Source organism: Trachypithecus francoisi, unplaced genomic scaffold (assembly GCF_009764315.1).
Source record: "Trachypithecus francoisi isolate TF-2019V2 unplaced genomic scaffold, Tfra_2.0 Lachesis_group2, whole genome shotgun sequence".
Lineage (NCBI taxonomy): Eukaryota > Metazoa > Chordata > Mammalia > Primates > Cercopithecidae > Trachypithecus > Trachypithecus francoisi.
Window position 1 is genome coordinate 119,310,053 of NW_022681465.1, and position 27,673 is coordinate 119,337,725.

A 27,673-nucleotide genomic window follows, 5' to 3' on the forward strand; every position below is an offset into this window, starting at 1 on the left:
GGGTTCAATCAATTCTCCTGCCTCAGCCTCCTGAGTAGCTGGGATTACAGGTCCCTGCCACCACACCTGGATAATTTTTGTATTTTAAGTAGAGACAGGGTTTCACCATGTTGGTCAGGCTGGTCTCAAACTCCTGACCTCATGATGTGCCCACTTCAACCTCCCAAAATGCTGGAATTACAGGCATGAGCCACCACGCCCGGCCTTGCATTTTTTACTTTATCTTAGAGAGGCCATAAGTAGTATGTGAGTGTGGTGGTGTAAAAGGTTCGAGTCCAGCTCTCTAACCCTCAAACCTAAAATCTTATTGTAATTAACTTTGTTGGGCCTCCACTTCCTCATCTACACAATGGGAATAATAAAACTTACTCCTGCCTAGGAGTTCAAGACCAGCCTTGGCAACATGGTGAAACCCCATCTCTATCAAAAAATAAAAACAAAAACTTGGTACGTGCTGGTGGTTCCAGTTACTCAGGAGGCTGAGGTGGGAGGATCACTTGAGCATAGGAGACTGAGGTTGCAGTGAACCAAGGTCACCCTACTGTACTCCAGCCCGGGAGATAGAGCAAGACCTTGTCTCAAAATAATAAAAATAAAGCCTATTCCTCAAAGTTGTTGGAAAGATAAGACAAGGTCCCATTTGGCAAAGAGCAGACGCTCAATCAGGAGAGATTTTCTGACCTTCCTTGACATCTCCTGCCAAGAGAAGGATCATCTGTCCCCACACTGCCCCCTTTTGTTTAACACTTTTTTTGTAGAGATGAGGGTCTCACTATGTTGCCCAGGCTACTCTCAAACTCCTGGCCTGAAGCAGTCTTCCCACCTCAGCCTCCCAAAGTGCTGGGATTACAGGCATGAGCCACTGCGCCTAGACTAATACTTTTAAACAGATTCACTGTGGCATAATTTACATACCATAACATGTACCCATTATAGGTGCACAATATCAATGATATTTGGTAAATTACAGAGTTGTGCAACAATCACCACGACCTAGTTTCAAAACTTGTCCATCACTTCAAAAATGTCCCCCAACCTAATCTGCAGTTCATCTCTGCCCATCTCGAATGAGCAGACCCCCAGGTCTGGGAAACCACTGTTCTGCTTTTTGCCTCTATAAATTTGCCTTTTCTGCACATTTCATATAAACAGAATCATACAATGTGTAGTTGTACACATCTGGCTTCTTTCACTCAGCATTATGCTTTGGAGATTCATCCAGCGTGTATCAGTGTGTCGTTGCTTTATTTATTCATTTAGAGCTGGAGTCTTGCTCTGTCACCAGGATGGAGTGCAAGGCTCATGGCAGCCTCCAACTCCTGGGCTCAAGCAATCCTCCTGCCTCAGTCTTCTGTGTCCTGGGAGTACAGGCTCAAGCCACTGTGGCATGCTCCCAGTGCTTTTTATTGCCAAATAAAAAGATATGTCTATTGTATGGATATTATGCATTTTCTGTATCCTTTCACCAGCTGATGGACTTGTGGATCACCTCTAGTGTTGGCTATTATGAATTAATGTTGCTATGAACATTTGCAGCCAAGTCTTTGTGAGGACATAAGTTTTCAATTCTCTTGAGTATATACCTAAGAGTGGTCATACGATAAGTTTAACTTTTGAGGAAACTGCCAAACTGTCTTCCAAAGTAGCTTCTCATCTTTTTTTTTTTTTTTGAGATGGAGTATTGCCCTTGTTTCCCAGGCTGGAGTGCAATGGCATGATCGCGGCTCACCTCAACCTCCGCTTCCTGGGTTCAAGCGATTCTCCTGCCTCAGCCTCCTGAGTAGCTGGGATTACAGGCATGCACCAGCTCACCTGGCTCATTTTGTATTTTTAGTAGAGACAGGGTTTCTCCATGTTGGTCAGGTTGGTCTCGAACTCCCGACCTCAGGTGATCACCTGCCTCAGCCTCCCAAAATACTGGGATTACAGCCTTGAGCCACCACGCCCAGCTTGTAGCTTCCTATCTTAAAGGCTCCAGTTACTCCATGTTCTCACCAACACTTGCTATTGTCTGTCTTGTTGATTATAAGCAACTCTAGTGGCTGTGTAGGTATCTCGTTATGGTTTTATTTTGCATTCCCATAATGACTAATGATATCGAGCATCTATTCATGTGCTTACTAGTCATTCCTGTATCTTCTTGGGTAAAATTTGTACTGAAGTCTTTAAAATCAGGTTGTCTTACAATTATTATTTGTGTATGTTCAATACAAATCCTTTATCGGATATATGATTAACAAATATTTTCTCCCAGTCCATGGTATACCATTTCTTTCTCTTTTTTTGAGATGGAGTCTCACTCTGTCCCAGGCTGGAGTGCAGTGGCACGATTTTGGCTCACTGCAACCTCCACCTCCTGGATTCAAGCAATCCTCCCACTTCAGCCTCCCAAACAGCTGGGATTACAGGTGTGCGCCACTATGCCTGACTAATTTTTGTATTTTTAGTAGAGAAGACGTTTCACCATGTTGGCCAGGCTGGTCTTGAACCCCAGACCTCAAGTTATCTGTCTGCCTTGGTGCTCCGAAGAGCTGGGATTACAGGCGTGAGCCACTGGCCTGGCCATTTTGTTAATGGTACTTTTTGAAGTATAGAAATCTATAAATCCATTTAATTAAATCCAATTTGTATCAGTTTTTCTTTAAAGGCTCACACTTCTGGGGTCATAGCTAAAACTCTGCCCAATTCAGGATTGTGATGACTTTCTCCTATGTTTTCTTTTAGAAGTTTTATAGTTTCAGCTCTTATATTTAGCGTTATGATCCACTTTGAGTTGATTTTCATGCATGGTATGAGATAAGAGTCTAACTTCATTTTTTTTGCATGTGTACAGCTGTTGGGGGCTATAGTGTTTTGCTCTCCACCCCCCATTCATATATTAAAGTCCTAAGCCCCAAGCCCCTAGAATGTGAATATATTCAGAGACAGGATCTTTCAAAAGGTGATTTAAAGTAAAATGAAGTCACTAGGAATGTGCCTTAATCCAATATAACTGTGTCTTTATAGGAAGAGAACAGTAGGACATAGCCAGGTACAGAAAAGACCTTGTAAAGACACAGGGAGAAGAGGCATCTCATCTATAAACCAATGAGAGAGGTTAGAGGGCCCTGCTGCCGAGACTTCCAGCCTCCAGAACCATGAGAAACTAAACGATGTTGTAAGCCACCCAGTTTGTGGTATTTTGCTATGCAGCCCTAGGAAATGAATGCAACAGGTGACTATCTCAACTGTTTGTTAAAAAGACTGTCCTTTTCGGCCTGGCATGGTGGCTCATGCCTGTAATTCCAGCACTTTGGGAGGCTGAAGTGGGTGGATCTCTTGAGGTCAGGAGTCCGAGACCAGCCTGGCCAACATATAGTGAAACCCCGTCTCTACTAAAAATACAAAAAAAAAAAAAAAAAAAATTTGCCAGGCACAGTGGTGGGTGCCTGTAATCCCAGCTACTCAGGAGGCTGAGGCAGGAGAATCCCTTGAACCCAGGAGGCGGAGGTTGCAGTGAGCCGAGATGGCACCACTGCACTCCAGCCTGGGCAACAGGGTGAGACTCCATCTCAAAAAAAAAAAAAAAAAAAAAAAGACTATCCTTTTCCAGTGAATTGTCTTGGTAACTTTGTGGAATATGAACTGATCAAACATTTTGTAAGATTTTATTTCTGGACTCTCAGTGTTGTTCCGCTGATCTATATACCTATTTTTGTCAGTACCATACTATCCTGATCACTGTACCTTGTAGGGAGTTTTGAAAATGGATAGTATGGTTCCTCTAAAGTTGTTCTTTTTCAAAAGTGTTTTGACTATTCTGGGTCCTTTATATTTCCACATACACTTGAGGATTGGCTTGTCAATCTCTTTTTTTTTTTTTTTTTTTGAGACGGAGTCTCGCACTGTCGTCCAGGCTGGAGTGCAGGGACCGGATCTCAGCTCACTGCAACCTCTGCCTCCCGGGTTTATGCCATTCTCCTGCCTCAGCCTCCCGAGTAACTGGGACTACAGGCGCCCGCCACTTCGCCTGGCTGGTTTTTTGTATTTTTTTTAGTAGAGATGGGGTTTCACCGTGTTTGCCAGGATGGTCTCGATCTCCTGACCTCGTGATCCGCCCATCTCAGACTCCCAAAGTGCTGGGATTACAGGCTTGAGCTACCGCGCCCGGCCGGCTTGTCAATTTCTATTAAAAAGCCTATGAAAAAGATTTTGACAGGGATTGTACTGAATATGCAGATTAATTCTGGGAGGTGTTACATTTTAACAACATTGAGTCTTCTAACCCATAAGTATGGAATGTACCTCCACGAATTTAGATCTTCTTTAATTTTCATGGAAATGTTTTGTAGTTTCAGTGTATAAATCCTGCACTTCTTTTGTGAAACTTATTTGTAAGTATTTTATTCTTTTTGATGCTACTGGGAGTGGGACTGTTTTCTTAATTTCACTTCTGGATTATTTGTTCCTAAGGTATAGAAATACAATTGCTTTCTGTATACTGAGCATTTAATCCTGATCTTACTAAACTCATTTATTTGTCCTAGCATTTTTTGATGGATCTCTTATGATTTTCTACATAGAAAATCACGTCATTTGTGAGTCAAGAGTTACACTCTTTCCTTGCCAATCTGGATGCCTTTTCTTTCTTTTTTGTTTGCTTACACCGGCTAGTCCTCCAGTAAAATGTAGAACACACATGTAAGGGTAAACATACTCGCTTTGTTCCTGATCTGAGGGGGAGATCGTTCACTGCTCCATTTAAAAAACATTTCTTGCTATTCCTACTCCTCTCCCATCAGAATCGCTAGTGATTTTAACTTGGAGAAATAAATACCAAAGGAAAACTGTTAAACTAAATAAAAACATGCTCCTTTCCTGACTACAGCCTCAAGTCAAACGAAATACAACCAAAAGGCAGGTCTCTTGTTATTTAGGACTAAAGCCGCTGCACCATCAAATAACAGGGGTTGGTTAAATAACTTTTGAAGCACGAATGTATAAGGGAAATCTATGCGGTCATTAAAAGTAGGCTTATGAGGATTTTTATTTTTTCTGAGATAGAGTCTCACTCTGTTGCCCAGGCAGGAGTGCAGTGGCGCCAATCTCAGCTCACTGCAACCTCCACCTCCCAGGTTCAAGTGATTAACCTGCCTCAGCCTCCCAAGTAGCTGGGACTACAGGTGTGCACCACCACACCTGGCTAATTTTTCTATGTTTAGTACAGATGGGGTTTCAACATGTTGGCCAGGCTGGTCCCAAACTCCTGACTTCAAGTGATCCACCTGCCTTGGCCTCCCAAAGTGCTGAGATTACAGGTGTGAGCCACCGTGCCCAGCCAAAAGGATATTTAATAGCAGAGAAATTCTCACATAATTATGGCAAAAGAGAAAGAGCAACAAAATAACACATACAGAATGGTCTCAACATCATTACGAAATGCACATAAAGGTGGAAAGGATATATATAAAACCCTTAATAACTGTTGCCTCTAAGTTTAATGATAATGAGTGACTTTTCCCCCTAATTTCTTTACATTCCTTTGAATTGTATAAATTTTTATCGGTGAGCATCCGGTAGCCAGAAAAAGAAAAGAAAACAGAATACACCTACAGGGAAGACTGTGTGGGCATTTCTAAGCCTTACCTTACAGTATTCATCAATTGGTATCAGGCGTTTGACAGCCACGTCCCGGATGTGGCTTCGTCTGAAGAGAATCTTACCTGCAGAAGATAAGAGCAAAGACAGTGTTGTCAGGGAACAGGGACAAGCTCTCAGCAACCTGAGAGGATGTGGACATGGCTGTTCCTAGGGTAGGTCTGAGTGGTGCCAAAATTCCTGGCTGTGATCAAGGTACCCCTGCTGGACTTCCGCGGGGCTTGGATAAGCCCATGCGAGGTCCCCCTAAACCATGTTCACAGTTTTAACACAAGGGCTTGGGGGAATGGGAGCCACCGAGTAAGTTTTGGTGAGATAAGGGAGGCTGGAAACAACCGCAGAAGGAAGCCACTCCTACCTGATGAAGAAAGAAGGTTGGACCCGAGCATGTGAGGTCCTGTCCAACTCCAAGATTCTGGCTGGATGAACAGTGCAGTGGACAAGCAGACATGCCCTCAGCAATAGTTCAGACTCCTCCCTTATCCTCATTCACCCTCTGCCTTTTCCTCATGTTCCCTAAACCCCCATGCTGAGCCCTCCCCTCTGCCCGGACACTTCCCCATGCAACCCCACCACCATCCCTCATAGCAGTTAAGAGACAGCTCTTTCTGACTGCACACATTATTTATTTTTACAGCACTTCTTCTGTCCTACCAGTCATGTGCTCTGCACAAATAGGAACTGACTGTGTCTCAGTCCATTCTGTGACACTAATGTTTGATAAATGTATGAACGTGGCTTCCACCTGCAAAGATGGCAAATTCTTCCAGTTCCTTCCCCAATTCGTGTTCGTGAGAGAAGGGTTTCGAGTTTTCCTATTTCACCAAATATTAACTGAGAGTCCACGACCTGCTTCACAACATCCGAAACTCTGGGGCCTGGGGCTACCAATATGACACATGGGCAGAGAATGTGGGTCACAGGAAAACACGGGTATATACATGATGCCACTGGAGATCTCTGGAAATATCCAAGACTTTGAAATGTCATGGGTGAGGTCTGTTTAAAGCAAATCAGTGGGTTCTCAAGAGTTTAGACAGGCTATCCTCTCTTAGAGAGATGGTGGTGAAGCATACGCACCAAAGGTTAAGACCACCTGGCTCACCATTCTGGATCTACCACAGTCGGGGGCAGGGGAAATCAGAAATAAGACATAAAGGAGGGCCAAACATATAGGGGATGGAGATGAGCACCTCTACCAAGCTCGTGCAGAGCGACCAGGGGGAATCTATGGGTAGGTCAAGGGGAAGGCGTGGGAGGACCACAGCTGCTCTGGAGAGCAGAACATGGAGACCTACTAAGAGCTCTCTCTATTTCTGGCCGTAGGAGGTTGGTTAAAAAGAGGAATTTGGGTCAAGAGCCTGGCAAGGTGAAGAGAGATTACTATTGATCTAAGATGGTTTCTGGTGAGATGGTTATCTCCATAGATCAAGCTCGGGCAGGCAGGGATAGGATGGCATAGAAAAGTCTAGTAAGTGTCGGGCGTGGTGGTTCATGCCTGTAATCCCAGCACTTTGGGAGGCCAAGGTGGGTGGATCACTTGAGGTCAGGAGTTTGAGACCAACCTGGCCAACATGGCAAAACCCCGTCTCTACTAAAAATGCAAATAAAAATAAAAATAAAAATCAGCCAGACGTGGTAGCATGTGCCTATAGTCCCAGCTACTCGGGAGGCTAAGGCAGGAGAATCACTCGAGCCTGGGAGGCGGAGGATGCAGTGAGCCAAGATCACACCATGACACTCCAGCGTGGGTGACAGAGTAAGTGAGACTCCGTCTCAAAAAAAAAAAAAAAAAGGCTAGTATAGTCAGAATTTTCATAATATGACAGAACTGGAAGGGATGTTGAAAAACGACCCTACTGACTTTTAAAGATTTGCAATGCAAAGTGGTAACGGAGATTTGCACCCTAAAAGACCATATGGCTAATTCAACATTTTAAACAACTGGACAACTTGCTCTGGTGCAAAAGGACACTATTGGGAAACTAGGTAGACACAGTAAATTAAAAAAAAAGAAAGCTTTTTTTTCTTTTCTTTCTGATTTTCACCAATTAAAAAAGTATCTAGGCTGGGCGTGGTAGCTCACGCCTGTAATCCCCACACTTTGGGAAGTCGAGGGAGGTGGATAAGCTGAGGTCAGGAATTTGAGACCTGCCTGGCCAACGTGGTAAAACCCTGTCTCTACTAAAAATACAAAAATTAGCTGGCGGCGCATGCCTGTAATACCAGTTACTCGGGAGACTGAGGCAGGAGAATTGCTTGAACCTGGGAGATGGAGGTTGCAGTGAGCTGAGATCGTGCCATTGCACTCCAGTCTGGGCAACAAGAGCAAAACTCTGTCTCAAAAAAAAAAAGAAAAAAAAAAGTAGATGAATACACATCACAAAGTTCAAGGTGCTTGTCTTTGAGTAATAAAGACAGAGAATTTTGGTTTTCTTTTTTACACTTTCTCCAAAGTTTCTGCCATAAACATTTATTGCTTTTAGAATCAGAAAATTTTCATGTCATTAGCAAAAAAAGTAAATGAGGCAGGGAAGTGGGAAGCGGTTTGCAATTGGATTTCCCTGGAGCCGATGATCTTACTCACTGAACAGGTACAGTCTCTGTGTAAGGCCTTTCTGTGCCACGCTTTGGGGCTAGCGGGCAGCAAGAAGGCTGTGGCCTGCCCTCCTGCTGCTCATAGCTGGTGTTTCCCAAAAGCAGCAGAGGGGGGACCCTGCTAGAGTCTGGGTGGGGCAATGCTTCCCTGGACTGGAGGCTCCCACCCTGCAGGATGTTTAGCATCCTTGGTTCAAATCCAGATGAAGCTGGTAGCCTTCCCAACCCCACCCCACCTCCAGTCATTGTGACAATCAAATACTCCCTATCTCCATTTTATTGTCCTTGTAGGTGGAATTACTTGCAATGTAGAACCCCAGCAGTGTCCTGAACCTTCAGGAAAAACAAGGAATGTGTGCCTATGAAGAGAAATCCTGCCCAGCAAATGCTCCGTAATTTATTTCTCAAAATGGGAGACAAGTCCCTAATCAAAACTATTTTGGTACCCTTCAGATATAATTTTTCTTCTGTAAAACAGGGGAAGGGTAGAGGGTGGGTGTACAGGTGTCTTACTGAAAAGGTCGTGAACAGGCTCAAAATATCTCCACCCTCATGGGGCAGCGCTGGCCCATGACAATAGGCACAGGCCTGTCCTGAGGCTGCCATCCAACTAGACACTAAAGCCGAGGATCCACCCAAGGACAGGTCTACAGGAATTGAAAGGGAACAGAAGACTCAGGCGCCTTCAGCGTTTCCTGAGGGGGCAACTCCAGGACATAAGTGTCATTCCTATACTTGTGTGACCTCAGTGGGACAGGAATCTCTCGGTGCACGTCTGGTGTCCTGCCAGCAACAAGGGCAAGATGCCCTGTGGCAGCAGTGGGGCCTGCTGGAGAGGCCACAGGCTCTGCAGTCCATGAGGCCCCGGCCAATCCTAGGGGGAATTTTGGGGAATGCATTTACCTCCCGGAGCCTCAGTCTCCTCATCTGTGATATGGGACAGCAGCCCCTAGCTCTTAGAAGCCATCTCCATGACACCCAGCACAGGGATGGCCCTTAGTAGGTGCTTGCAAAGGAGAAATTACTTATTATTTTTTTACTTTAGATGATTCATGCACTCTGCAATTCAGAGCGCACGTTCCTTCCTCAACTCCCAGCTTTCTTAAACCTGCCTCCAGTGGGCCAATTTGTCATTTACCCACAGCAGAGGCCGAGTTGTGGCTCAGGTTCTGGCCATGGGGCAGAACCGTGAGGCCAGCGGTAGGCATGGGAGCCAGCACCCCCTTGGCCAGGGCCTCCATGGTGAGGTGCCGTGGGCAGCGGCCCTGGCCTGTGCCTGACGGGAGGTGTTTCTGTGTGTATCTCAGGGAAGGAGGGTGAGCCGGCTGCCTTCCTGGAGTGGAAAGGGTGTTCAGAGGCCAGCACAGCCTTTGGTGGGAACGGTCGGCTTTTGTTTTCCACTGTGGAGGAAGGCCAGACTGTAATTCCTATTTTTCAGGCAGCATCCTCTGCCAAGTTGGCTTCCCCAGCTCCTGCTGGGATGGAAAACTGTGCAGGCTGCTCTCCCCTCCCCCGCCTTTGTGCTAACATGAGACTTGCTTTTGTTCTGCTGACGCGGCAGTCTTGGCAGAAAACTGACCCCTAGGAGAGGGGGCGCTTCTCTCGTGCTTCCCTGTCTTGGCCTCACCCTCGGCTTCAAGGAAAAGCTAAGAGGTGGCTCAGAAGGAGTGGTCTGGGGTCCTGGGGCCCAGCGGGGTCCTGGGGCCTAGCAGGACCTCTCCAAGCCACAAGTGGGTGCCTTGAGAAGAGACCAAGTCCCTGGGAACGGCCGTTTCATTAATTCTCTGGTGGAGAAGGATTACGTAACCATGAAAGCTTTTAAGAGCTTGGGAGAGGGTCGGCTCAAGTTCTTCTCCGTCTTGGGTAGTTCTCCAGAGCTGGTTTTGTCTTTTATCCAGTAAAGAGTTGGAACTCACTGCCTTCCTTTCCTTTCTTGGTGAAAAAAACCTGCATTTGGAGTCCAGTTTACCTTTAATATCCAGAATGATCATTTAAGGAGGACACTAACATGTGAAACCAAGAGATTCCGAAGGCATGTCCCAGGACCCTGTTTCTGCCTTTACCAAGAATCTACTATGTGCCAGGAACTGGACCTTGTGAAGCAGGGGTCACTGTCCCGTTTGTAACAGATGTGGAAACTGAGGCTCAGAGGGGGATGTCGCTTGCTTGAGGTCACAGGCTAGTCTGTTTGACTCTGGAGCACACGCTTTGGAGCGCTGACATTTGGCTGCTGCAGTTGGCCAGCGGGGTTTTCTCCAGCAGGAAAGAAAATTCCAGCATGGTTGTACACTTTGCCAGTGGAGGAACTACAAATGTTAGCTTTTTTAGGTAAAGGATTCTCCCAGTGGAGGAAGCCTGGCAAACACATGTGCCCTGTCTCTAAACCCATTCAGAGACAGTAATACCTGAAGAACCCACTATGTTCTGGACTAGGGGGTTGAGAGACTGGCACTTGTGTGACCCAGGGAGTCCCCCCCATCTCTAGACCTGTTCCCTTTGCTGAAAAAAAGATACTTTTTTTTTTTTTTTTTTTTGAGACAGAGTTTCGCTCTTTCATCCAGGCTGAAGTGGTGCGATCTCGGCTCACTGCAACCTCCACTCCCTGGGTTCAAGCCTCAGCCTCCCAAGTAGCTGGGATTATAGGTGCCTACCACCATGTTCAGTTAACTTTTATATTTTTAGTAGAGAAGGGGTTTTGCTGTGTTGGCCAGCCTGGTCTCAAACTTCTAACCTCAGATGATCCACTCACCTTGGCTTCCCAAAGTGCTAGGATTACAGGAGTGAACCACCATTCCTGGCCTTGAAAAAGGATCTAAAGGGCCCGTCCAGCTCTAAATATCTATGACTCACGGTGATTGTCAGATTGCTGATTTTCAGTATGTAAGAATCATCATAGTAAGTGCTTGATGGCTGTTAGCAACCTGCCAGGCATTTACAGAATCATCATAACAACTTCATCATTTTAGTACCATTATTATCTCCAATTTGCAAACGAAGTCATCTACCCAAGGTGACAGAGTTGGTGAGGGGGGCATGCTGGGATTGGAACCCAGGTTGTCTGACTCAGGCACGAATTTTGAAGCCAGCCATACCTGTGTCTGAATTCCAGTTCTGCCATCTGTGCAAGCGCCTATAGGTTTCCTGAGCCTCAATTTTCCTCATCCGTGAAATGGGTGCAGTAATGCCTACGCTGCAGGGCTGCTCTGAGGACCAAACGAGGTAATGAAAGTAAAGCACTGAGTGACCGGCCCACAGCAGGGAGCTATTATTATACTTGAAGCAGTAACACTGGTTTGGGTAACCCCTCTCTTTGAGCTGAAGCCGTTATAGTATTCTTTGGTAAGAATTTGGGGGGATGGAGACTGATTGCCTTGGGAACAGAGACTAGGTATAACTGCATTAAATGCTACACAGCAGCTGGTGTGCTGCGTGGTAGCTGTGTGAGGTAGGTTCATAAACTTTCTAAAATATGCCCCAAAGATGTGCTGCCCTAATCCCCAAAGCTTGTGTATGTGACGAGCTATTATACGCCTTCCGTTCACTTCAGAAGAGAGAGATTATCCTGGATTAGTCAGGTAATAATCGTATGGGTCCTTAAAAGCAGGCAGCTTTCCCTGACTGGTAGCAGAAGGCAAAGTCAGAGGGATTTGAAAGCCAAGTGAGATTTGCTGCCCCACTGTTGGCTGGGAGATGGAGAGGGCTGTAGGGAGACCCCCTGAAACTATCGCTACGGAATAAAAGATGAAATGGTCCTGATTATTGTAAATACAAAGTTGCATGCAGGATTGTGTAAAGACAATGCCAGGTTGGACTGTCAGAATGAGCCAAGAACGCGTGACGTGCTTCCCCCTGCAGGGAGCCTATGAACGGACGCACAGTCAGGGAGGTTTCACATCACCAAGATTCCTATCCCAGAAAAGCAAATGTTCATAGCTCTGGGAATGGAATGTGACCCTTGTGGAGAGCCTATAAATGGACGCATGAGGGGCGCCTGTTCATATGGATACGATAGGGCTATAAACACCCTCATCTTGCCATGCCTCTACTAGGCCTCTTTAGGGTTAAGGCATACTCCCTTCTGAGAATTTCTGGTCTAACCAGTTGTCTAGCTTCACGTCCTGTTCCTATGGATTGTTTGTAACCAGCTTTTGCTGCAACTGTTATTGCTGATTAATATCTTGCTAATCATAGGTTATGGAAAGACTGTGTTCCTGTTTTAAGGTTCTGTTAGAAATTACTGATGCATACACTATATTGTAAATTCTCATCTCTGTATACTACTGTACTTCTGCATACAGATGTTATGTTAAAGAACTGCTTCATCCCCATGTGACCATCTCACCTCATAATCAAATGACCCTAAATCCCTCATTAACCTACCTCTGCCCTCACTAAACTTAATAATAAATGCTGGTATATCCAGTGCATCGGTGGCATTGCGGGACCAGAAGGCGGTGACCCTCCTGGACCCAGCTTTCACTATCTTGTGTGTGTCTATTATTTCTCGACCTGCCGATCCGCCTGGGAACAAAGAGAGAGCCCCGTTGCATTGTGAGCTGCTGGCCAGATCCTGCAATAGAGGGCTCCTGTGATGAGGGATGTGGGAAGCTTTTAGAAGCTGAGAGGGTGACAGCCAGCAAGGAAACAGATCTTGGTCCTATAGCTGTGACAAACTGAACTCTGCCAACAATCTACGTGGAGGCTGGAAGTAGACTTTTCTCTAGGTCCTCCAGATAAGAGCTTGGCTCAGCTGACATCTTGACTTCAGCCTCATGAGACCTTGAGCAGAACCCACTTGGGCCAAAAACCCTGCCTGGATTTTTGGCCCACAGATCTGTAAGGTAATATTTGGGTGTTTTAAGCTATTAAATTGGTAGTAATTTGTTATGCAAGAATAGAAAACGAATACCATAGTTATCGAAACAGAAAGCACTCACTAGAAAAACTTTCTGAGCTCGAATTAGTCCCATTTTAGAGATGGGAGAAACTGAGGATCCCAGAGGTAAAGGGTCTTCTCAAGGTCATTCATCGTCTAGTAAATGGTGTAGCATCTAATGCCAAAACCCAAGCACTTAGTCATTAACCCACTTATGCCTAGTGTTCCATTATTGGAACATTAAGCCTGTGGGAGTTATTTATCTATTATTGCTCAAGGTCACTTCCAAGGTCTGATTTTTCACTCATGCAAAAATACAAAAAATTGCAACCTCCGGCATAAATGGGTTAATGTCTACAAATGGCTGAGATTCTGGTCAGTGGGATGGTGTCCCCTGATAAAGGAAGACAAGCTGATAAACTGTCCCAAGGGCTCTGGGAGCTGTACCAGAGCCCCCAGTGTCCCAGTCTGAGAGCAGCCATCTCACCTACCTGGCAGAAAGGGGATGATCCGCTGCTTGGGGTCCTTCTGTCCTCCTTCCATGGGAAATTTGTCCAACATCTGCATCTAAGTGGGGGGAGAATACCAAAAACAAAAACCTTTCATAATGCAAGAAACACCATCTAGGACATTTTAAAGGAATATGTGAAATATGTGATGTGATATACAAAACGTTCACTTCATTCAGCTTTCCAGAAACCCACACTAATGGGAAAGGCAATTTCAGTTGGACTAGAAAGCCCATGAAAACGATGTTTATATCCACAAATGCCAGATTTGTGAAGGCTCAGAGTCAGGAGCAACCGTTCCCGGCTTTCCTGGGATTCTCCATCCACAGTATCTGAAACGTGAACAACACCCTTCGGGCCACCAGGATTTCATGGACAGCAGGTCATCCTGCTCCTAACAATTGCTGGGTTGAGGTAAGGAATAAATCACTAGCATCCAATCAATGTGGTTAGGTTCATGCTTATGAGAGCACTATACTCCCCTGACACAGGAAGAGCTCCCCAGGTCAGCTCAACAGACAGCTTTGGGCCTGGCTCTGTGCTAGAGGAACAGGGTACAGCGAGGAAAAGATTCATAATCTAGAGAGGGGACGAGAAGAAAGTTGATCATTAAAAGGTGGTGTAAACAGAGGGAGGTGTAGGCTGCTGTAGGGGTAGAGGAGCAAGAGGGCAGAGTCCCCAAAACAAAAACCTTTCATAGTACCATAAATGTATCTCGGAACGCTTCAGGGACTTCATGTGAAATATCCGATTTGGCATACAACATTACAAGGATCTGCTGCTTACTCCCCATGTGGTCTTAGGGAAGTGACAAAACCTTTTAGGGTGTCATCTTTAAGTCTGCCATAGGGACACCAACTTGCAGCATTATTTTATGGACTGAAGCTGGGCTGGGAAGTCATGAACGCTGTCGTCAAATATTTCTGGTTCTTCTTCTGAGCACATGGTAGATTTGTACTTTCCTCAGTCCCTTGAAGTAGGATGTGGCCATTCCATGTGAGCTGCAGACATGTGTCACTTCAGGGTGGAAGACGATGACTGGTGGATGCTTTCGCACTTGCTATTTCCCCCTTTTATGGGGATTGGCCACATTCCAGAGCCTGGCTTTTTGCTGGTCGTAGTCATGGGATGAGGTCCAAAGATCCCAGTGACCTCTGCTGGACACATGGCCTGAGTGAGCTACGACAAGATGCTCTTGTTGTACAGTGAGGTTATTTGTGTGAGCAGCATCTTAACCTACCCTGTTTAGTACTTGGGAAAAGGAATCAAAGCAGATGGGAAGGCAGTCCCAACCCTCGTGGAGTAATGGTTGGAATGTGAAAAGCCTGCCCACAGGAAAGTCACTCTGGCACTCAAGATCTGTCCCTCTCATGGAATAAAAGAAGCTTTGAAAAGTCCAGGAGAAATACACACAGCTATTGTGCAGACATATGGGGAGGGAAGGGAGGACCTGAAGTGGGAGAGAAATGAGATACGTATATTGAACACGTACTATCTGCCAGACACGGGCTAGATTCTTTAGAAACATTCCCTCATTAAAACCTTGGATCATTGCTTTAAGGTGGACATGACTGTCCAGCAAACTGAAGGCCCGTAGCCAACAAAGCGGAGGGGCCAGAGACTGAAGACCACTTGCTTCTTTATCATCAAATCACCCCACCTCTGAAATGCTACGAAGACAATTAAAAAGGACAGGGCTGCTTTTCCATGCTGGAGCTCCCGGCCTCTTTGGTGCTGTTCTACATGATGCCCTGGGCAGGTGAGTCAGCCTTAGCTTGGCTGGACATCCTGGAAGCTGCTGGGATGCATGGCCTTGCCCCAGAAGTCTTTAAACTTTTAAACTGTGGGTTTTTGTGTTTTTGTTTTTTCCCTTCTCTCTTTTCTCCCTTGGTCTCTAGCTACAGGTTTATTAATCTTTATTGTTTCAAAGAACTTGCTTTTAGTTTCAATGATTTTCTTTATTCTTTTTCTGTTCTCAATTTCTTTTCTTTTTTGAGACAGGGTCTTGCTCTGTCACTCAGGCTGGAGTGCAGTGGCACAATCATGGCTCACTACAGCCTCAATCTCCCCGGGCTCAGGTGATCCTCCCATCTCAGCCTCCAGAGTAGCTGGGACTATAGGCATGTGCCTCCATGCCCGGCTAATTTTTTTGTATTTTGTACAGATGGCTTTTGCCATGTTGCTCAGGATGTCAATTTCTTATCTTAATTATTGCTTTTCTTTTGTGTGCTTTGGGTTATTAATACTATTTTTTTTTTTTGAGATGGAGTTTCACTCTTGTTGCCTAGGCTGGAGTGCAATGGCGTGGTCTCAGCTCACTGCAACCTCCGCCTCCCAGGTTCAAGCAATTCTCCTGCCTCAGCCTCCCAAGTAGCTGGGATTACAGGCACCTGCCTAACTTTATTTTTAGTAGAGACAGGGTTTTACCATGTTGGCCAGGCTGGTCTCGAATTCCTAACCTCAAGTGATCTGCCCGCCTCGGCCTCTCAAAGTGCTGGGATTACAGACGTGAGCCACCGCGCCTGGCCTGGGTTTTCACTTTCTAGTTTCTTTTTATTTTTTAAATTTCTAAAATTTAATTTTTAATTGACACATAATAATTATATACTCATGGGGTACATTAGTAATGTTGTGATTCACATAATATGTAGTGATCAGATCTGCATATTTACATATCCGTCATCTCAAACGTGGATCATTTATTTGTGTTAGAAATATTCAACGTTTTCTTTCTAGCTATTTGAAACTATATAATACGCTATTGTTAACTATAGTCATCCCACAGTGCTATAAAACACTAGAACTGGCCAGGCGCAGTGGCTCACACCTGTAATTCCAGCACTTTGAGAGGTCAAGGTGGGTGGATCGCCTGAGGTCAGGAGATCGAGACCAGCCTGACTAACATAGTGAAACCCTGTCTCTACCAAAAACACAAAAAATTAGCTGGGCGTGGTGGCGGGCACCTGTAATTCCAGCTACTAGGGAGGCTGAGGCAGGAGAATCGCTTGAACCCGGGAGGTGGAGGTTGCAGTAAGCCAAGATCGCGCCATTGCACTACAGCCTGGGCAACAGGAGCAACTCCGTCTCAAAACAAAAACAAAAACAAAAACAAAACCACCCAAAACACTAGAACTTATTCCTTCTATCTGTGATTTTGTATCCTTTTACAAATCTCTCCCTATCTCCCCACTTCCCCCTACCCTTCCCAGCCTCTAGTTATCCTCTGTGCTACTTTTTATTTTTATGAGATCAACTTTTTTAGCTTCCACATATAAGTGAGGACTTTATGTTCCTGGCTTATTTCCCTTAACATAATGTCCTCCAGTGGCATCTATGTTGCTGCGAATGACAGGATTTCCTTATTTTTGATGGCTGAACAGTATCAATTGTGTATGCATACCACATTTTCTTTTTCTTCTTCTTCTTTTTTTTTTTTTTGAGACAGAGTTTCACTCTTGTTGCCCAAGCTGGAGTGCAATGGTGTGGTCTTGGCTCACTGCAACTTCCACCTCCTGGGTTCAAGTGATTCTCCTGCCTCAGCCTCCCCAGTAGCTGAGATTACAGGCATGGGTCACCAAACCTGGCTAAGTTTTGTATTTTTAGTACAGACGGGGTTTCACCACGTTGGTCAGACTAGTCTCGAACTCCTGATCTCAGGTGATTCACCCGCCTCGAGCATCCCAAAGTGCTGGGATAACAGGCGTAAGCCACTGCGCCCGGCCCATATCACAATTTCTTTATCCATTCATCTGCTGATGGGTACTTAGGCTGATTCCACACCTTGGCTGTTGTGACTAGAACTGCAATCAACATGGGATGTATTATCTCTTAGATATACTGATTTCCTTTCTTTTGGATAAATGCCCAGTGGTGAGATTGCTGGATCATATGGTAGTTCTCTTTGCAGTGTTTTGAGGAACCTCTACATTGTTTCTCACGGTGGCTATACTAGTTTACGTTCCCGCCAACTGTCTTATAAGAGTTCCCTTTTCTCTACATCCTTGCCTGTATTTTAAACATGTGGTTTTATTTGTGGTTTGGAGTCATTGCCCCCTGCTCTGTGTTGCCTGGTGAGGTGGAAATGCTTGGTCCACTGTCATTCAGAGACAGGTGAGGCCACAGTGGGGCCTTGTGGGAAAAGGCAGCCTTCCTTTTGTGAATCCAAGAGCTCTTCAACGCCAGCACATAGTAGGTGCTCAATAAAAACGGGCTGAACTTGATGCTGATGAAGAGAGGTTGTGAGTGGGGAGGACAAGGGGCTCTGTACTTTCCAGTCAATTTTTCTGAGAACCTAAAACTTCTCTAAAAACTAAAGTTTGTTAATTTAAAAAAATTGGCTGAACCAATGAATGCAACTGAGCAAACACCTTGGGAGGCAACGTCAGGAGATGTTTGCTAAGTAACTCTGAGGAATAATATTCACATTACACTAATAATTAGTAATCACAACTAATGTGTATAACAGTTCACAGTGAACACATCCTCTCATATACGATTTCATGTGACCTTCACAGTAACTCTGTGAAATAAATGTTACATTTCCCTTGTCACAGATGAGGAAACTGGGAGCAGAGAGGACAGTGAACTTGCCTGAAGTCACACAGCTAAGTGGTGTGTCCAGTCAGTCCACGCATCTTTGTCTAAATTCCATTCTTTTTGTCTAACACCACTCTTTGAGGCAGCTTCAGAGTGTCATATGAACACTAAAGTCAGCCTGAGATGAGGTAAGTTTAATATTCTGTGCACATGTGAACAGCATGCTTTCTTTTCAAAAGCAGAGCCATTAATCAGTCTCAGCTGTGGAGTATTTTGGAGATTTATAGGTTTTTGCCTAACACTATCTACTTTTTCCCTTCTCAATTTTATTTGTTAAGACAACGAAACACCATTAAAAGGATTTTTTTTTTTTTTTTAAAGAATGCACCAGTAATCTGTCCACCCTAATACGACTATTTCCAACCTCCGGGTTCCTTTGGCGTCCCTGCCTGAATGTACATGCCAGCCAATGAGTCCCTGCCACTGCTGTGTTTTCAGTCCTCAGAGGGGTCTCTACTGCGTGGTCTTAGGAAGCTGTTCTCTCGCCCTTTGTCCTGACTTGGTTTTACCCAGATCAGCATGGCCCAAGGAGCTGAAAGGCTTCCCTTTGTGTTATTAATTTGTTGGAGGTGGAAGATCAGAGTTTAAATACTGCATAGTCTAACCACAGACAACTGCTGGGGACCCAACAGCCCTGGGGTTCAGTCCTGATGCTTCCTCATGCCAGCTGTGTGTCCTTAGTCAGACACTTCATCCCCTAAGCCTGTTTGGCTGTCTGCAGAATGAGGGACGCAGCCTGCTCCGCAGCGGGGCTGGGTACATGAGTGCCGTGTGGAAACTCTGGGGAGCACACCAGATGCTCAGCAAGAAATCCCCGCTCCTTGTACTCTGTCCATATTGAATATGTTATTTTGAAAGTTATTTGGGGATAACTTTTAGTAGTCTGTAAGGCTGTGTGGTTTTCTTTTTTTTAAATCGTGTTAAATACACACAATATAAGATTTACCATTTCAAACACATTTGAGTGTACAGTTCAGTGGCATTAAGCACATTCACAATGTTGTGTAAATATCACCACCCTCCATCTCCGGAACCTCTTCATCATTCAAAACTGAAACTGTGACTCCCCCCTCTCCCCACACCTTGGCCCTGGCAACTACTACTCTGCTTTCTGTCTCTATGAATCTGACTGTTCTAGCTACCTCCAATAAGTGGATCACACAGTATTTGCCCTTTTGGATCTGACATATTTTACTGAGCATAAGGTCCTCAAGCTCCAACCACTTTGTAGCATGTGGCAGAATTTCCTTCTTTTTTAAGGCTGAATAATATTTGATTGTGAGGTTGTGTTTTAAGGTTGGCAAGAAAACCCCTCAGGACTGCCCAGGTGGTCCCGTGGCTGCAGCAGGGCTGTCTGCTGGCACTTTCTGCCATGATGGAGGTGTTCTACATCTTGCTGTGCAACCCAGTGGCCACTAGCCTCCTGGTAGCTATTGAGCATGTGAAATGCTGCTCCTGCAACTGAGGAGCTCAATTTAAACATTTTCTTTAATTGACTTGAATTTACATTTAAATACCTTCATGTGACGAGCGGCTGCCATCCCGGACAGTGCAGGGCTGGACTATCACAATATCCTCCTATTTAAACCACACCCAGTTTTATTTCGTTTTCAACACCACTGTGTCAATGTCAACGGCCATCTGTAAGTTCGCTAGTTGCAAAGACTAGGACTCAGGGTAACAAGCTGGGGGATTAGAGCCCTGCAAGCTCTCCTTGCCGAGCTGGTCTTGGGGTGTCCAGGTTTACCGGCCACCAATTGCGTCTATGCAGAGAACTGTAATACTAGGCATCCAAAGGCCTTGAAGTAGGTTCTCCAAGGGCCCAGGCCCAGGCTGTCTGCAGCAGCAGGAGAAGAGGCATGCCCCTCAAAGTCTAACCAATGTCATCCTTGGTAATGAGAAAACCCGCTACCCGCGCTTCCCCCCAGATAACAAAAGAAGTGGTGCTCAGGGCGAGGAGGACTGGAAACTGAAGAGGAAGATGAGTCATTTGGGGAGTAGGAAGGGAGAAGGAGTCACATCAAGTTGCCACATCACAGGCTTCCAAGAAGAAAGAACACTCCATCAGCAGTTTTCAAGACATCAGCTTGCGGTAGAGGGAATGCGAGACACGTTGTCCAAACAACACGCCATGGAAGCTGGCCACTGCACGTGGTTTGCGTTAGCAGCAGCCATAGAGGCTGGACTTGGGAGGGGTTTACCCCCTCAATATCACAAAAGCCCCAAGTCCCAGAGGAGTCAGAGCAGGAAGTGGAGAAAGGCCTGGGGCCATCATGTGCAGCTGAAGGCTGGCAGAAAGCCACAGGGTCCTGGGGCAGGGCTTTCAGGTCCCCGAACACAACGATGTCCCTGGGCCTAGTCTATCATCTGCGGTTTGTTGTCTGTGAGGATTCTGTCCCCTCCACGAGCTGGTCTAAATATCAGTATGTCTGGTGTCCTGATGGACATGCTGCACGGAGGCTGCCACCACCTCCGGTCTGTCCACTTCTCTCCATACTTACTGCTCCCCCTAAGTCCAGGCCTGTATTTTCTCAGTTCAACCCCCTTACTAGTGTTTGCCCTCTCTTCTGCCCCACTACCTCCTCACTGGTACACAGTAGGCACCTGTTAGATGTTTGTGCAAAGAACAAATGAGTAAATGAATGAATGAATGAATGAATGAACAAACAGATGAGAAAAAGTGGTTAACTGGTTTGGTCAGTCACTCTCTGAGAAAGGAAAAATTACATACCAGGTGGCAGCAACAGGGCCTGGACCTGAGTTTAGCTGCAACTGCCCAAGATAATCATGCCTCTTTCTATTTTAGAAATAAAGAATTGCTAACTGTGTGGAAAAAGGCAACTACGGTATTTTCCCAGCGACACACCTTCCATATGGTAATAGCTTTTAGTGGGAAGGGAAAACTATTCCATTTAAGTATGCACAACACATTGGAGGCATACTCCAATTTCAAAGATAATGTTGGGGAGAAAAAGTGTGTCTGAGGATGGAGTAAAGGCAGTATTTGGATAAATATGGTTGGTAGAGTCTCGCGCCAGATGTTGGCTGGGATCTTGCTGGGAAGGCTTCCCGGCCAGGCAAGGCCTGCCTAGGGAGTGAAAACTCTTCAGTTCTGCCACCCCCTAGACCTGTCCTCGGAAAAGCTGGAAGAAAGCCCTCCCTTCCCTTTGGCCTCTGCAGTGGAGCATGGGGGCTTCTGGGCAGATAATCCTAAAAAGTACACTTGGGGCTGTCAAACTCCCAAGAGGGCCGAGGTGGGGAAGGACCAGGATCTAAGACGAAGACCAGTCAATCTCAGCACTTTGGGAGGCGGAGGTGGGTGGATTGCTTCAGGTCAGGAGTTCAATACTGGCCTGACCAACATGGCAAAATCCCATCTCTACTAAAAATACAAAAATTAGCCAGGCGTGGTAGCGCATGCCTGTAATCCCAGCTACTCGGGAGGGTGAGGCGGGGGAATCGTTTGAACCTGGGAAGCGGAGGTTGCAGGGAGTCGAGGTGGCACCACTGTACTCCAGAGTGACGCTCCATCTTAAAAAAAAAAAAAAAAAAAAAAGAAGGCGGCGGTGATAGGTCAGTCCTAGCTCAATGGAAATTGGAAACAAGTGGTTTTTGCTGCATGACTTGGGACAGTCTCCGGACAGACAAAGGCATAGATGAAGATGCAGCCTCCACCTGTGATTTGATGCGTCTAAGAACTGCTCAAACCGCAAGCCCCTGTGCCTAGCAGCCACCCTGCCGCACAGCGTGCGGAGCAGGAGAGGAGCCAGAAAAGCTTCTCTGGATCCCTGCAGCATGAACTTCCCCGTAGGGAGTGCTCCTTCTTACAGATGAGGCTGGCACTTCTCCCGAGGGCTCCTTCATGGGCAGAGTGACTCAGCTTGCTCTGTGCCCCCCTGCCAATGTTGGAATTCTGGAAGATGCCCAGCTAAGACTCCTGCTCTGTTGCACCTCTGCACCTTTGCACGTGAGGCGTCCTCTGCATGCAATGCCCTCCCTCACTCGGTGGAGGGGCCATTCCTTATTCATTGTCAAGACCCTGCTCAGATGTCACCTCCTCCAGGAAGTGAGCCCTGCCTGAGCTCCCTGGCTAGGAGGGAGGTCCCTGTCTGAACACCTGGGTTTATCTCTATTGAAATAACATCTGCCTATTCCCACTACACTGGAGGCTTATGGAAAGCACAGATCCATCTGGGTCCCTTGTGGCAGCTCGAGCTCTAGGTCAGCAAATGTTTAACTGCACCTTCCGTGAGGGAAGCCCTGGCTCCAGTGATGCCCATGACCCTTGGCCTGGGGGACACAATGAACCAGTGGGGAAACTCAGACGGCAAAGGTTGCACAGTGCAGTGTAGAGTGCACCCCTCACCGGTCCTGAGACCTTTTTGCAAAGGGCTCATGTTTTGGTCAGAACTGCCCTCTGGGATAGACTCTGCCTGTATCTTAGAGGGAGGAACCAAATGGGCCTTAAAAAGGGGCAGCCGTGGGCAGGACGCTATATGGGTAAGTCTATCTTTGAATAGGCAGATTGAAAGGCAATCCCGGAGCCCAAGGAGGCAGGGAGGTTACGAGTGCAAGTTTTAGATCCAGCCACACCTGGGCTTGAATCCCAGCCATGCTGCTTTCTGGGCATGTGACTCTGTCTTTCTGAGCTTCAGTTTCCCCATCTGTGAAATGGATACAATACTGACCTCATGCCTGTGAGGACTGAATGAGATGGCATACAACATGGGCATCTGGCACATTCCAGTTAGTGACTGCTGATATCGTTACTATGTGGCTCAATCCAGCCACATTTCCGCTAGGCACTGCCCTCAGCTCTCTGGGCACTCCGGTCATCCCCAGTGCTCTGCCTGGATGCCAACTTCCTCTGCCACACTCTGATGAACTCTCCAGGGCAGGCCCAAGCTAGGGCAGAAAGGGAGAATCAGAGAGGCTGGGTAACCATCCCAAGGTCACACAGCTGGTAAGACAGAGGGAAGGACCTGACACCAGATATTCTTATTTCAAGCCGGGGGCTCTATCCCATCTCCTGCACCCTCAGGTGAATGACACGCGTGGTCAGATGTCAAGCAATAGCATCAGGCATGACTATCAGGCCTTTCTAAGGTAAGCAAGTCAGGAAACCAAGCTGCAAGGTGAATCTTCATAAAGGGGACCTTCCAGCTGGGTGTGGTGGCTCAGGCCTGTAATCCCAGCACTTTGGGAGGCCGAGGCGGGTGGGTGACTTGAGTCCAGGAGTTTGAGACCGTTGGGATAATAAAGCAAGACTCCGTCTCTACAAAAATTTAAAAAATTCGTCAGGCATGGTGGCACACACCTGTAGTCTCAGCTCCTTGGGAGGCTGAGGTGGGAGGATCACTTGAACCCAGGAGTTTGAGGTTGCAAGTGAGCTGTGATGGCGCCGCTGCACTCCAGCCTAAGTGTCAAAGTGAGACCCTGTCTCTACTTTTTTTTTTTGAGACGGAGTTTTTTTTTTTTTTTGAGACGGAGTTTCACTCTTGTTGCCTAGGCTAGAGTGCAATGGCGTGATCTCCGCTCACTGTAACCTCTACCTCCCGGGTTCAAACGATTCTCCTGCCTCAGCCTCCTGAGTAGCTGGGATTACAGGCGCCCACCACCACACCTAGCTAATTTTTGTATTTTTAGTAGAGACGGGATTTCACCATGTTGGCCAGGCTGGCATCGAACTCCTGACCTTATGATCCATCAGCCTCGGCCTTCCAAAGTGCTGGGATTACAGGCGTGAGCCACTGTGCCCCGCCTCTACTTTTTTTTTTTTTTTTTTAAGGACCTTTTCACAGAGGCTGTGAGTCTTTCTCTCTTTTTTTTTTTTTTGAGACAGGGTCTCGCTTTGTTGCCTAGGCTACAGTGCAGTGGCACAATCTCAGCTCACTGCAGCCTCGACCTGCTAGGCTCAAGGGATCCTCCCACCTCAGCCTCCCGAGTAGCTTGGGCTACAGGTATGCACCATCACACCTGGCTAATTTCTAAATTTTTTGTAGAGATGGGATCTTGTTTTGTTGGCCAAGCTGGTCTTGAATTTCTGGGCTTAAGTGCTCTGTCTGCCTCGGCCTCCCGAAGTGGTGGGATTATAGGTGTGAGCCATCACACTCTGTGACTGCGAGTCTCTTTTCCCACAAGGGAACCTGGGTCATGCTCCAACTCCTGAGTGGCCTCTCTGCAGACTGTTTTCTCTGCCTGAATGTCCTGCCCCCGTTGGAGGGGACATGTTGTTTTCTATCACCGACAGGCTATTTCCATGATGTCCTCCAGGGAATCTACCACTGCTCTGTTAGTCTCCATGCATTGGCAGGACACTGATTCTACTTTCAGTCTCCAGGCTGGTCCTGGTCTAGTCATGTGACCCAAGATGAGCCAATGAGACTTTTGCTTTAACTGTTGGCGTGTTCTCTCTTTCCCTGAAGTCACTGTGCTGATCTGTGGGATGCAGCCTGGAGCTGTGGCTGCCACCAGCTGGACACCACCTGGCCTGGACACAAAGCCAAGAAGTGAAGAAAGCCAAGTCCTCATTGACAGTGTGGCACCTAGATCCAGCCACACCTGAAGCCAATTTCCTTAGACTTCTCAGTTACATTCAGCTAATCAATGCTCTGTTTGAATAATTCACGGGGCTTCTGTCATTTGTACCTAAAAGAGTTCTGATGAAAACAAGATCTCATGGCCAGCGAGTGGCAGAATTTGGATCAATGCCCAGCCCTGTCTAATCCCAAAGCCCAGGATCTTCACCACTCTATTAACTGGCATCAGCTCCTCCTCTAATCTTTATGCCAATTCCTAGCAGCACCCATGCCCATCAATAATCCTAACAGCTGATAGACATTTGCTTGGTGCTTGAAAACTTAGAAACTGCTCTGGCACTCACTATCCCTTTTACACTGAGATATACTTCACATACCATAGAAGTCACCCTTTTAAAGTGTACAATGCAGTAACTTTCAATATATTCATAAGGTTATGCCTCCATGACTACTATATCATTCTGGAACATCTTCATTACCGCTAAAAGGTGGACCCAGTAGCCATTAGCAGTATCTCCCCGTTTTCCCCTAGCCTCTGGCAGCCACGAACCTGCTTTCTGTCCATGAATTCACCTCTTTTGGACACAGATGATAAGTTTTAACTCACGAGAACCTTGTGAAGCAGCCATTACAGACAGGAGCCCCAGAAAGCAGAGCGGCTAAAAGTGTGGATACTGGCGTCGCCTGCCCAGCTTCCAATCTGAGCTCTGAGGCTCACTAGCTGTGTGACTTTGGGCAAACAACTTAACCTCTCTGAGCCTGAGTTTCTTCATTTGCGCAATTGGATAAGCTTGTCTGGAGGACTGAATGAGTCACTATATCTAGATGTTTAGCAGGATAGGGCCCACATTCAGTGGTCCAGAAATGCCAGCTGTTCCTATTGTTTTCACCCCATGTCACCAAAGAGGGCTCTCAGGCACAGAGGGGTTAAGGGGTGTGCCCAAGGCCACACAGCTGGAGCGTGGCTGGGCCCCAGGTCTCCTGACTGAGTTCTCTGCTTTTTCCATTACGCCACACTGGCCTTGCTGCTCCTCCACCAAGGCTCGACTCTCCCCACACTGTTTGGGCCAAGTTACTTGTGAAAAAACCAAGGCTACTTGCCAGACAGGAGGGAGGGGAGGGTGGAATCATGAAATCATCTAACTCCAGGGTGTTGCAGGCCCGCAAGGGCTGGTGCGATCCTGCCCTAACCTCTTTCAGCTTTCCCTGCTGGGGTGTGTGTGGGGGAGGAGGAGGCCGGTTCCACGATGCTTCCAGGATGAGCAGAACCCTCTGGAATTCCATGACTTTCCCACTCCAGCCACCCATCTGGGACTCTGAGCCTGGATGAAGTCCTGCCTTAGACAACTTTGTTACAGGAGGGAATACTGACGCGACAACCCCCCAGTTATTACCGATTATGCTGAGCATGGAGGAAAACCTGACTTTTAAGTTCTGGTAGAAATAAGAAAGTTGAGTTGAAACAGGCTTTGGGCCAGGAAGACCTGTGATCAAACCCTGGCTCAAGCATTCCCAAAGGATAACAGCTTGGGCAAGTCACACCTGTGCAGAGGGACAGCTGCGAGCTAACGCACTTACTGAGCCAGGTGTGTCCTGCTTACCTGGCATAATAAATGCACCAGGAAGGCACTTTCGTTCCTACTATGCAGATGAGGAGACTGAGGCTCAGAAACATATAGTGGTGACCCCAAGCTAAGCTCTGAACAGGCAGAGCTGAGATTTGCACCCAGGTCTGCCTGACTGAAAGCCAAGGTCTTAAGCCATAGGCTACGCTGGAATAGGGAACTCAGAGAACCCAGTCCACCTTGCACAGGGCCTGGCCGCGTGCCTCGACATGTCAGCAATGAACAACATTTGCATAAGCACTTCCAGGGCCCCCTTGCCACTCCGCTTCTCATCAGATCTCTTCCAGATGACTCTACGTCCCCACCTCCCCGGCAACAGCTGACAGGCTTGGCGGTAAACTATGATCCAGGGTCCTTAGGAAAACCAGATTCTCCCTTCTGGAGACTGGAATCAGCATCCAGAAACTAGTGCTTTGACAACAGGGAAGAACACTGCAACTCCGGGTGGAAGGTGCTCACTGGGGGATGCTCTTACGGGATGTGGGCCAGTGGGTAGCTGGAGGAAGTGGTCCAGAACAGGCTCCATGGGAGATCCTGAGGCTACAAGGACAAATGGCCTGGGTTCCTGGCTCCTGTGAGGCTGGTTGCATTTTCTGCTCTAGGTTTCAAGGAACACACCTGCCTTTTCCCATATATCCAACCCCATCCCTCTCTTTGTGCCTAAGCTAGCTGAGTGGGCTTTGCTCGGTGGATGTAAATAATTCCTAGGATAACAATCATGTGTTATTGTTTCCTACCTCCTCTTCTGCTCCTTGGAGGTGTGAGGCAGGCAAGAGGCCTCTGAAAGCAATATACAGGTAGCCCTCCCTATCTAGACCCTCACTGCACGAAAAGTCAGTCTAGCAACGTGCAAACATGTTTACCTAACACTCACTCTTTGAAGACCTACTACAGTGAATCTGCATAAATCACCACAGATCCGGGTAAAGAATGTAGAGGGTCCTCCATTTGTATCTCATTCATTCTCAGCCAGGATTGTGCCTCCTGCCCATGGCATCGAAAGATGCTGGGCACCAGCACTGTGATCCTCCCTTCCTCTCCCCCAGGTTTAGATCTTTCTTCCCCTGCCCCAGTGCTCGCTCCTGTCAAGTTCACTTTAGATGGTATCTTAGCATGTTTTAACATATAGCTGCTTTGTTTCTTTACATTCTGTTTGCTGCAGAGCAGAAGCAATAATATAATTTGTTTATGATTCTGTTTGATATTATTGCATACTGAACATAAAACATCACTAATGAATTCATTACATTTTAAATAGGTAACTGGTGTCTCACTTGTTTTACATTATGCAAT

General features: G+C 46.7%; 1 protein-coding gene across 2 annotated transcripts in view; it reads right to left on the reverse strand.

Moving 5' to 3' along the window:
- Positions 1-27,673, reverse strand: part of SH3PXD2B (SH3 and PX domains 2B) — a 124,152-nt gene that overhangs the window by 55,760 nt on the left and 40,719 nt on the right. For both annotated transcript variants that reach the window (XM_033180305.1, XM_033180306.1), the window contains exons 3-4: positions 13,603-13,678; positions 5,626-5,702 (exon numbers count right to left, since the gene is read on the reverse strand). In XM_033180305.1, the coding sequence (XP_033036196.1) occupies positions 5,626-5,702; positions 13,603-13,678 (153 nt within the window). The remainder of the gene's footprint in view (positions 1-5,625; positions 5,703-13,602; positions 13,679-27,673) is intronic.